The 12,077-nt window shown below is 44.8% G+C and overlaps 1 protein-coding gene across 1 annotated transcript in view; it reads left to right on the top strand.

The window, feature by feature from the left end:
- SLC7A6 (solute carrier family 7 member 6) overlaps positions 1–12,077 on the top strand; it is a 24,469-nt gene that overhangs the window by 5,443 nt on the left and 6,949 nt on the right. The window contains exons 2-5 of the mRNA XM_007940290.2: positions 8,253–8,378; positions 10,146–10,290; positions 10,932–11,055; positions 11,282–11,385. Of these exons, the coding sequence (XP_007938481.1) occupies positions 8,253–8,378; positions 10,146–10,290; positions 10,932–11,055; positions 11,282–11,385 (499 nt within the window). The remainder of the gene's footprint in view (positions 1–8,252; positions 8,379–10,145; positions 10,291–10,931; positions 11,056–11,281; positions 11,386–12,077) is intronic.

The following is a 12,077-nucleotide window of genomic DNA, read 5'->3' on the forward strand; positions in this document are numbered from 1 at the left end:
CTGGCGGTTCAAACCCACCAGCCACTCCTGGGAAGGAAGGTTGGGCAATCCTACTTCCGTAGTGATACTGCCTCGGAAACCCAAGGAGGGTTCGCTATGAGTCGGGGCCGACTCGACGGCAAACAACAACAACAACAACAGCTGCTTAATTATAGGATCTCAATTTGGAAGGGTTTATGTCCCCTGAGTGGTGCAAACAGTTAAGCGCTCAACTGCTAGCCTGAAGATTGGCAATTTGAACCCACTCAGAGATGCATTAGAAGACGGGCGTGGTGATCTACTTCTGAAAGGTCACAGCCTGAAAACCCTACAGAGCACAGTTCTATACATGGAGTCACCATGAGTCAGAGTTGACTCTGTGGCAACTAAAAACCCTAAGTTATACCCTCCCCGTAGACTGTTGTAGGATATCTCTCTCCAAAGGGACTTGCACTTCTATGTTCCCCTACTCCTTTTGTTGTTGTTTAGAATTGAACTTTTCTGTCCTTGAATGCCCCTTAGCAACACCCAGCCTGTTGTAGGAGGAATTAGAAGGCTTTCTTTCTCTCCCTGTTTTCTTGGGAAAAGGGAGCCGTGACTGTCAGCATAACTGGGACTTCAGCATCAGATTGCCAGGCCATTGCCTCATCAGAAAGAGATTACGTGAGAGGTTCAGTTCTGTTAGAGGACATATGTATTATTCAGGATTAGTTTGGGTTGTAAATAACAAAAAACCTCAAAATAACATTGCTCAAACATGTTAAAGATAGCAAGTATGGTGTTGGTAGGATAGTGTCATAAATTCTCCCACAAGCCAGGTTCTTTCCTTCTGTCTTACTAGTCTGCCATCCTTAGTGTGTGGCTGAGGTCAGGATGGCTACTCAAGCTCTAGCTATAGTATCTGCATTGTAACTGGTAGGAAGGACAAATGAAGGCATACAACTCCCTTTATAGATACTTCTTGAGATCTTATATAAAACATCTGCTTATATTTGCTGATGTCACATGGATCTTGGTTGAAAGCAGAGAATACGAGAAAGATGTTTACCTGTTGTGGTGCAGTGAATTACTTAATATGTTTTTTCTAGCCATAGTCTTTGTAACTCTCACACAGTGATTGAGTGGGACTATGCAAATATAGTGTTTGTGGCCAATAAAGAACACCCTGCTAAGAATGCAAATAAGATAAATGGAACCTGTTGGGGTGGGACCATTACAAACAAGGTATATAGAACCCTCCTGAGGGGATTGGTCAATTTTGCCATCCTGCTAGACTTTAAAAAAAAAAAAATAGAACTAATCCTACAGTGAGTGGGGAACCTCACTACCACCAAGAAAAAGAGACAGGAGAGGACCTGGAGTCTATGTGCTGAGAACCTCTTAGACTCAGGAGACAGCTGGTGTGAGATAGCAAGCAGCAGAGGCAAGGTGGCAGAGAACTGGCAACGCAGAACCAGGAGACTGGCACGAGATGGAACAGTGGCTTCTTGGCCCACAGAGTGAGAAAGCTGTGCACCTTGTGGCAAGCAGTGTGCCGGCAGAGTGGGATGCTTCTGGGTACTTTTTGGCAGACCTAGGCTTGCTAACGCATGGAGCTAGAGAGCTTAGTGTCTTTGGACGGAGGTTTACTGGTGGAGTGGGATGCCTCCAGGCACTCATTGGCAGCTAAAGAACTTTGTAACACTTGCCTAAGTAGGGCAGAGGCCAGGCCAGGAGGCAGAGGGCCAGAGACAGGTCTGCCTGTGGCCATGGCTGACTGAAGCTGTGCTGACCGAAGAACTGTATCTTCTTGTTCTTGTTCTGGTTCCCTAGTGCCACTCTGACAGGAATGTACCACAAATGGGATGGCTTGAACAAAAAGGAGTTCATTCTTACAATTTAGAGGCTTTAAGTCTGAGTTCAAAGTGCCAGGCTCTAGGGGCCGTGTGAAAGCCTCTCCACCTTGGGCTTTAGCTCTGCCTCTTAGTCCCAGCCCACTGAAGCTAGAGGCATTTCTTCACTCAGGCAGCTACTGGCTGCTGAGGCTAACAAGCCCAAGGTCAACAAATAAAATGGCACGGTCCTGATGTTACTAAACCACACGGCAGGCCATTAATTCAAGTCCATTGTAAGTCTCAAGGTTGGCAGAGCATGGCAGGCTGCTAACAACGACGCAGCTACATGCAGGGTCCAAGCATGTCATAAGCTGGAGACCATTCCCAAAGCTATTTCTTATATACAGGAAGCAGACCACATACCCAAAGGCAGCTACTCAGCTGCTCACAGATTCCACCATGGAGCTGATTACCAGTCTCATCATGGGGAATACTACATCCAGCTGCCCAGCCACTCAACCAGGCCTAGCCAAGTTGACACACAAACTTAACTACCACACTTGTATTGTTCCTGATCTTGACTTATAATGTGTTACTTCATCATTCAATCCCATAAGTGTGTATAGTCTGTGAGTTCTGTGTGACTACTACAATGAATTATCAAACCCAGCAGAGTAGAGAGTGCTATGTGAGGGATGGCTGGTGTCAAAATTGTTAAAGAGGTTGGAAGTATATCTGACCCATAGCAGTCAATCTGGGGCTGCTGATGTTGGTAATGATTCTCTTCCTGACTTGTTGAGGTCTGACACTGCTGCCACACTATATTTTCTTGACTGTGTGGATCATAACAAATTATGGATGTCATTGTGAAGATTGGGAATTCCAGACCCCTTCATTGTGCTCATGAGGAACCTGTACATTGACCGAGAGGCAGTCATTTGAACAGACCTAGGAGATACTGCATAGTTTAAAATCAGAAAACATGTGCATCAGAGTTTTATCCTTTTGCTATCTATACTGAGCAAATAATCCAAGAAACTGGACTATATGAAGGAGAACATGGCATCAGGATTGGAGGAAGACTCATTAACAACCTGCGATAATGCAGATGATGCAACCTTGCTTGCTGAAAGTGAAGAGGACTTGAAGCACTTACTGATGAAGATAAAAGACTACAGCTTTCAGTATGGATTATACCTTGACATAAAGAAAACAAAAATCTTCTCAACTGGAGCAATAAGCAACATTCTGATAAATGGAGAAAAAAATTGAAGTTGTCAAGGTTCTTATTTTACTTGGATCCACAATCAACACCCAGGAAAACTGTAGTCAAGAAATCAAATGATGTATTGCACTTGCATTGGGCAAATCTGCTGCAAAAGAACTCTTTGAAGTGCTAAAATGCAAACATGTCACTTTGAAGACTGAGGTGCACCTGACCAAAGCCATGGTATTTTTAATCACTTCATATGCATGTGAAAGCTAAACAATGAATAAGACTGAAGAATTGATGCCTTTGAATTACAGTGTTGGTGAAGAATATTGAATATACCATGGATTGCCAGAAGAATGAACAAATCGATCTTGGGAGAAGTATAGCCAGAATGTTCCTTAGAAGGGAGGATGACAAGGCTTCATCTCAGGTATTTTGGACATGTTATCAGGAGGGATCAGTCTTTGGAGAAGAACATCATGCCTGGTCAAGTAGAGAGTCAGTGAAAAAGAGGAAGATCCTCAACAAGATGGATTGACACAGTGGCTGCAATGATGGGCTCAAACATAGCAGTGATTGTACGGAAGGCACAGGACCAGGCATTGTTTCATTCTGTTGTACATAGGGTTGCTATGAGTTGGCTTGACTCAATGGCACCTAACCTAACAACAACAACAACATATCCCTGGGCCCAGAGCTTTGTTTAATGATCATACCTAGTTACAAGGGAGTTTAGGAAATGTCATCTTTACTTTACTATGACTCCAGTAAAATTTTTATTACTAAGGAAAAAGAAAAGATATTGGAAGGTAACTAGCAATCTGTCACAGAAAGACTTTGGGGATTTGTTTCTTTTTTAGGATTGGGGCTTGATCTGCTATTCCGAGTATTCCTTTTTCACAGCCAGTCCCCAAAGAACCTTGAAGACCCTTGCATGAGTCCAGCATTCACTGGTGCAGGCCTGTCCAGCAAGGAAATGAAATTGGAGAAAAGGGAAAGGCTGTTGTTTTGTTGAACACCTGGCCTCAAGGCCTAGCCTCCTTGTCTTCTTTTCAATCCCTGATAGAGCCTGTGGTGACCTGGGTGGGGCTGAGAATTCTGGGAGGCATGGAAAACTGGGATCAGATAACTGATCTGGGATCAGAAGTTTTTTGTTTTAAATATTTTATTGTGATTTGGGTGAAAGTTTACAGAGCAAATTCATTTTCCATACAACAATTCATACACTTTGTTTTAAGACATTGATTGCAATCCTCATAATGTAACAGCTCTATTCTCACTGTCTCTCATTGGTTACCTTTTCCCTGTGTCCGTCTTTCCTATGCATACCTGCCCTCTGAACTATCTCCCTGTGCAAATACTGCTCTTCTGATCTCCGGTGGTTGAAAAGTTTTTTTTTCTTAGTTAGAATCAGGAAAACTATCAGGAGACTTGGCTTCTGCTTGGCAGATAGTTCTCGGAACTCTCTGGCAGGGATGAGGACTGTATCAGCTTGCTTCTCTTCCTTATCTTGCAGCTACATCTTGGTCCTACAAACAGTGAAGCACAGCAACGAAAGTTGTCAGGCAGTCTCTTTTTCCGTGAGTGTGTTCGTCTTGTTGTCTTTCTTACTTTCTGTCCCTTTAGTTCTGTCTCCTTGTCTCTATCTCCTCTTCTCTTGTCTCTTTCTCTTTGCCTCCTCCTCTGTTTCCTCTCCTTGTCTTTCGCTCTTGTCTCTCCTCTGACTCCTGTTTTTGGGTCTTTTTCTGTCAGTCTGTTTCTCACAGGCTGCACACGCTCTCACTTCTGCTTCTCTTGGTGGTCTTATTTCCTCCCTCTGCTTACTTGTGGTTCCTGTTCCCTATACTTTGGGCTTGTATAAGGTAGCTTTGATTGATTTTTGTTCCTGACTCTGTTGCTTACTACTGTTAAATTCAATCTCTTCAATCTCTTATCCCAATTCTTTGTTCCTGGAGAGATGATCTAATAGGCTCAGCTCAGTCCAGTGTCTCCCACTAGCTCAGTCATGAGAGGGGAAGAGAGGGGCTGCCATGTACCTCAAAATATACATACTGTATTGCACAGGGGTCTGTAGATTTCTGGTGGCTATTGACTGGGTAATCTCTACATACCAAACTTTGATCAGCTGGGTAGGTCCCTAGGAATACCTCCTAGCAGCATGCATTCCTTTGGGTTTTGCCCCTTGACCATTGCCCCCCAGCCCTCACTTTGTATGATTGACTAGAAATTACCTGTCTCATTTGCCAGAGTATTGAGTGGAGGCCTTGGAAGCACTAGAGGCTGTTCAGCCACAAGTGTTTCTTTCCATAGGCTGGTCCTGGGTGCTCCTCTCCGTTTGGGTGGAGCAAGGTCCAACTTTTGACAGTTGCTGAGCTGCAGGGTATTGGTGGTTGGAACCAACCATAGTTCATTGGTTCCCCTCTTTGCTTGGCAGTGGAAATTAAGAAAACAATGTACTTTTGTTGCCTTCTGAGAATTTGTGATCTTCCTGGGGAGGCAGAAGCCACAACACATTAGGAAGAAACCTACTTGAGACGGATGTCCACATGACTATAGAGTTCAGGGAAGGGAGAATTCAGTGAGAGGCTAAGTGGTATATTTGGGGGAAGGTTTTGCAGAGGAGGTGGAGGCTGAGCTAGACCTTAAAAGTGGGACTTGATGTTGGCTATGGCAGGAGGAGGGGAGGACATTTCCCTTATTCGTGTATGTGGCACCAGTCAGGAGAGAGTTTGGCTGAAAGAGAGAATGCAGAATGGATAGTTGGAGGTGGTGTGGCATATAGGCTTTCCTTTTTTTTTTTTAATTGTATTTTTGGTGAAAGTTTACACTGCAAATTAGATTCCTCTTTTGACAATTTCAATACATATTGTTAAGGAGCTCTGGTAGCATAGGGGGTAAGGCATTTGGCTGCTAACCAGAAGGTGAGCAGTTCAAACCCACTGGCTGCTCCATGGGAGGAAGATGAGGCAATCTACCTCCATAAAGATTTATAGCCTCGGAAACCCATTAGAGGTCGCTGTGAGTCAGAATCAACTTGATGGCAGTGAGTTTGGTTTTTTTGGTGCATATTGTTCAGTCTCATTGGTTATATTTTTCACAATGTGTCAACATTATCATAATTACGTTCTGGTTGTTCTGTTTTCATTTATCTAGCTTCACTGCCCACCTGCCCTTTACTTCCCAACTTTAATTTAGGGTAAATATTGACTGTTTGGTTTTATTTGGATGATTATTTAAAAGGAAAACAGTACTATTCATTAAAAAAAAAAAAAAAACCTAAAAAAACCAAGCTCACCACCACTGAGTTGATTCGACTCATAGGTGATATATTATTTATTTTATGAGCCAATCTATTATTTGACTGAAAGTTTACCTCCAGGAATAGATTCAGTTCCAAATTTAAAAGATATCTTAGGGTAGTAGTCCTGGGGGATCCTCTAGTCTCTACCAGTCCTGTAAGTCTGGCTTTTGTTAGAAATTTGACGTTTATTCTGCATTTTTCTCCCATTCTATCTGGGACCACCTATTTTGTCCCCAGTTAGAATGGTTGTTAGTGGTAGCTGGGCACTGTCTAGTTTTTCTGGTCTCAGGATAGATGAGGCCTAGGTTTCTGAGAAGTATTATTCCTGTATACTGGTTTCTTCTGTGAATCTTTGGTTTCCTTCTTTCTCTTGGTCTAGATGAGTATAGACCAATAGTTGTATTTTAAATGCCCATTAATTCACTGCCGTCAAGTCGGATCTGGCTCATAGAGACCCCGCCTTGGGTTTCTGAGGCTGTATCTCTACGGAAGTAGATTGCCCAACCTTCCTTCCAAAGAGTGGATGGTGGGTTTGAACCTCCAGCCTTCCGGTTAGCAATCAAATGCCTTAGGTACTACGCCACCAGAGCTCACAGATGTCCATTAGGCCCCCAATTTTTTGTTTTGGGAAAGCTAGGGACAGTGCTTAGAAGTGTCACAGTGTTCCCTCTTGCCTTGGAACTTCTTGCATACTGCTCTCATGTCCTCTCCATGGATCAGACCAGTCCTTGTTTAGCAGGGGTAAGATGCTGGGACCCTCAACATAGGTCCCAGATGTGACTGAAGTATGTGAGGAACTGGTCAACAATAATGACATGAGAACTGGGAGGTTTGGATAGGACTGGGAGGGAGTGGGGGAAGTTTCAGTGGGGTCCCAGTGAGCTTGGGCGGGCTATTTAGCCTCAGTTTCCTCATCTTGGTGAGAATAAATATATCTATGTTTTGGGCAGAATAGAATTTCAAATTCTCATGGATTCCAGACTTTCTGGAGCCGTGGGGTTAGGTAAACCCCTGAAGCTGTTGCCCTAAACTATTGCCCCGAGATAATCTTTAAAACTTAAACCAACAATGTTCCCTGAAGTCTCTTAAATCTAAACAATAGTTTAGCTTAACTAGTAAAAAATATCTGCCTTGAGCATTATGTACTTTTAAGAACTGTCTATATGAGATCAAAGTGACAACAGCAACTAGAAAGATTAGATAGTCTCCTGAGGGTGCAGTGAGGTTATGTGAATGGGGAAAGAACAACTCAGAAAAGGAAAGTGAGAATGGTTGCACAATTCAAAGAATGTAATCAGTGTTGCTAAACTGTACATATAGAAACTGTTGAATTGGTGTATATTTTGCTGGGTATATTCTTAACAACAACAATAAAATTTTTAAAAAATCTCTATTTTGGGGTTGTGAGAATTGAATGAGGGAATGTATATGAAAATATCAGGCATACAACAGGCTTCTTTTTTACACTCACATGCAAAACATTGTCCCTTTAATTCTTCAGTGGCCTTCCCTTTGCATTCATATTCTCCTCATTTATTGACGGGCTTCTCTTGTCTCTACCCTCTGTCTTGGCCATGGAGAGGTCTTGTTCTGCTTGTGGTTTGGAACCTTGGTGGTCTGCTGGGGAGGACTGGGTGAAATCAACCATTCCTGGGCCTGGCGGGGAGAGGGTAGATTTCCAGAATAGGTCTGGGTATCAGACTATGTGAACGTATGCTACTGCGTGCTTTTGCATTTTGACTTGATAACAGCATCAGGACACTCGTGTGTCCTCTCAGCTGGGGCCAGTAGGGATTTCCCCCATTTGCCTGTTCTCCTGGTTCTCACTAGTCTATTGGCCCCTTTGCCTTAGGCAAAAAGGGCAGAGTGATGCTCTGCATAAAGCCTCTCAGCGCAAGCCTTCCGGTGATGGTGACATAAGGTCTCCCTCTGTTTTCTCTCCTAGGTCTGCTGACATTTGTGAACTGTGCCTATGTGAAGTGGGGCACGCGTGTGCAGGATACGTTCACTTACGCCAAGGTCCTAGCGCTCATTGCCATCATTATCATGGGCTTTGTTAAACTGTGCCAGGGTAAGAGGGGCCTGAGGTGGGAAGGAAGCGGTTCCTCTGGATTCCCTGAGAAGAACATGGGAACTCTGTTAGCTTTACTGCTAACTCCTTTCTACGTCAAGATTAGAGTGTGTCAGTGACACTAGAAATCTGTTCCTGGGCTCCCTGGACCAGGCTGGCTTGTCCAAGTGGATGAGTCAGTCCTTCTCTCAGGGCTGCTTTTCCTTTGTGGAGGCTGGAAATATTGCAAGAAACTAACCTATTGATTGATAAAAGTAATCAGTGGGGATAGAGTGAGCCCTGTCCTGGCCCTGTTTCTGGTCTGTGACTGCCAGGCAGGAAGTAGGAAAACTTGGTTCTCCTTGAGAGAGGTGGGGCTGTGGGTACTGGAGAGGTATGGTGGTTATTTTGCAGGCTTTACTTTTTATCTGGACTTCTTACTTAACATTCCTTACCAAAGCCAGCTCTAAGTCACATGTTAAAATATTGTGAGGTTGGTACTGTCTTTCCTGTATGTTGTCTTTAAGATACTTCATTTCTGGATTGGAGCAGACTGACAGTGAGGGGCACAGGCCTGTAAGATCTCCTGAGCCTTTAGAGAAGCCCTGAGTTGTCTTTGATCAAGGCAATCTCAATCATCCACGTTCTGTAGGCCATCAGCCCCAAACTTGGCTGTGTTTGTGGGGAGCTGAGAGCAGTGTCTCAGACTACTGAATCAACTTTGGGTTTGGAGTCTAAAAAGCTGTTTTTAAGTACAGCCAACCGTCTGGATGTTCCTGGAGTCTCAGCAGTATCTTAGAGTCAACTTGGGTAGTTGAGTAATGCTTCTATCAGGATCTGTGCTTCAGGTTGCTGCTGCTGGGTGTGATGGCTGATACCCCTGGGAGATGAGGTTTCTGTTTATCCTTTTCTTGCTTCACACCCGGCCTTTTTTTTTTTTTGCCACATTGAGAGATGGGTCTAGGCTTTCTGCAGGGGGTGACATACTTCCTTAGAAGGCTGAGTCTTAGTAAAAACTTCAGATGTCCAGAGGGCCTCAGCCCTGTGTGTCTGATGCTACTTCCGGGGCTTTCAGGTCTGTTGTCTCCAGAGACTAAATAGATGCCTGGACTTGGAGTGTCCAGGGCCCTGGAGGGTAGAGGTGGCCCAGACCTAGCCCAGGCATAGTGTGCGATAAGATGACCCCAGTCCCTATATAGTCTGTGGTTTCCTAAGGCAACCGCAGGCCTGCAAGTAGAGCAACAGAGTTCTCTCCATGAACCTGAGCAGCCCAAATTGTGTAGTGGTCTGGGCCAAGAGAGCTGGTTCCACAGGTTGTTAAGGAAAACTGACTCCTTTATATGAACCATGTTCTTTTTTGAAAAAAGATGAAGTGCTATGGCCTGCTGGAAGGTCCCTTGCAGGAATGGAGATTCTGTAAGGCTTTGGAAAAGGTGTTGCCACATCAGAGTGAGCAGCCAACAGATGCCTTTTTCCCTCTGAGATTGTCTGTTTTAGGAAGGGAATATGAACTTTCTTGAGGGGGTGAGTGGGGTAATAAAGGGGAGGGAGCTGCTGCTGATTGTTCCTTTGGTGTTAAATTATGTTTTTTTTTTTTCTCCCTCCCCTCTTGTTTTCCCTTCTTTTGTTATTTCTCCCATCTTTCTCTTTCCCCCTTTTCCCATCTTCCTTCTTCTCTCATCTTTCTCTGTCCTATCCTTCCTCTTCTCCTTAAACCCTTTGTCTTTCTTCCTCTCTTCTCTACCGCCTCCTTCCCTCTGAACCCCACACTTGCCTTTGCCCCTATAGGACACTCTGAGCACTTTCAGAATGCCTTTGAGGGTTCCTCCTGGGATGTGGGAGATCTCTCTCTTGCCCTCTACTCTGCCCTCTTCTCTTACTCAGGTTGGGATACCCTTAATTTTGTAACAGAAGAAATCAAAAACCCAGAAAGGTAAAGGCGGGATCACACTCTCAACTCCCCAACTTGGCTGGAACTCCTGCTGACAGTGGGTACACTTGTCCTCTTCCCTCCCCTCCTCCCTCTATGCTTTATACCTTCTCCTCCTCTGTCTCTGCTAGGAGAGGCTGGAGGCTGGGATGAGAGTGAGTGAAGGTGGGGAAGCCCTTGGCTCCTTGCCCCCATGTTCAGCTGGAGGAGCCCTGGGGTCCTTCCTAGAGTAGAGCCCCCCTTAGTCACAGTGGACTGCCTGGGGCTGAGATGGTAGGCCCTATTTACACTTTGGTGCTAAAGCTGCAGCCTGGGGAGCCACGAGATATTCTGGCCAGCCAGCTAGCTCCTAGCTTTCCTGGGCCACTAGTTCCTTGAGGACACTGCTGCTTCCTCAGTAGGACTCATTGGTCCCACTGTGGTGAGGATCAAGTCTTGTCAGGAATTCTCTGTTTCTCACTGAGTAGAAAGCTCAGAGTGAGATCCCTACTTATCCTAGGCCACAGGGGGGAAGAGGAGCCAGCTTTAAAGACACGGGGCCAGCAAACTATTAAATGTCACAAAAATCCCAGTGGAGACTGGGTGAACTTTCGCTCAAAGGAGAGGTTGGTTTTAGGCAATCCTGTCTTCACTTGTCCTGACAGAAATTTGCCCTTGGCCATTGGGATTTCTATGCCAATTGTGACACTCATCTACACCCTGACTAATGTGGCCTATTACACAGTGCTGAGCATTTCAGATGTCCTGGAAAGTGATGCTGTGGCTGTGGTGAGTCTTTGGCGATCCCCATTTGCTCATCATCTCATGATCCCCAGCTCCCTGAATGACCTGGTTTCTCCTCCTGCAGCCACTCCAGCTCTGTAGGAGGAGGGGGTGGGCTTAGGCCAGAGGGTGGGTTGCCCAGCAGGGACTGCGTTTATTCTGGCAGCATAAGTACAGGAGGCTTATGAGACCCTGTCCTGTGTTAAGTGCCCCTTCTGTGTTCTGCCCCCAGACATTTGCTGACCAGACCTTTGGCATGTTCAGCTGGACCATCCCCATTGCTGTTGCCCTGTCCTGCTTTGGGGGCCTCAACGCATCTATCTTTGCTTCATCGAGGTACTGTGTTTGCTTCATCTGCAATATTTAATTCTCTGGGGCTCTAGGTTAGCCCATAAGAGAACTTCTCCTTTCCTCCTCTCCTGGGCATACAGGGACTGTATATATGTATTTGTGTGCCAGTAGATCATAGTTCCATGTGGGGTGAGGGCAGACTGGTGAGGGGAAGGGAAGGCAGTAGGGACTTGGGCAGAATCTCTAGGCTCCTTGTGCATTTTGGTGTAGCCCTGACCCCAGATTCATTCATGTATTCATATATCAAAACCATGGCTGGTTCCCATTATTTGTTAAGACTTTGCATTGTGGAAGAAAGTGATAACATGATTCATAAACAAAATGAACTCAGCATGGAAAATTATATGGAATAAAGAAATCGACACCACGAGAAAGTACATAACAAAAATGACAGCAGCAAATTCATATTTGCCGATAATTACATATCTGGCAAAGGACTTATCTCTGAGATTTATAGCGGAAGTGTGGATGACCAAACGATGGTACATACACATAATGGAATGCCATGCAGCACTAAAGAATAATGTACAGTCTGCAAAATACCACATAATATGGTTGAACTTGGAGGACATTATGCTGAGTAAAATAAGTCAATCACAGAAGGACAAATATAGTATTAGTTTGTTGTTGTGGAGGGTCAAGGAAAGGTTTATATGTGGAGGGAAACTTTCTTTGTT

Source organism: Orycteropus afer, unplaced genomic scaffold (assembly GCF_000298275.1).
Source record: "Orycteropus afer afer isolate SDZICR_OR568_19922 unplaced genomic scaffold, OryAfe1.0 scaffold00067, whole genome shotgun sequence".
Classification (NCBI taxonomy): Eukaryota; Metazoa; Chordata; class Mammalia; order Tubulidentata; family Orycteropodidae; genus Orycteropus; species Orycteropus afer.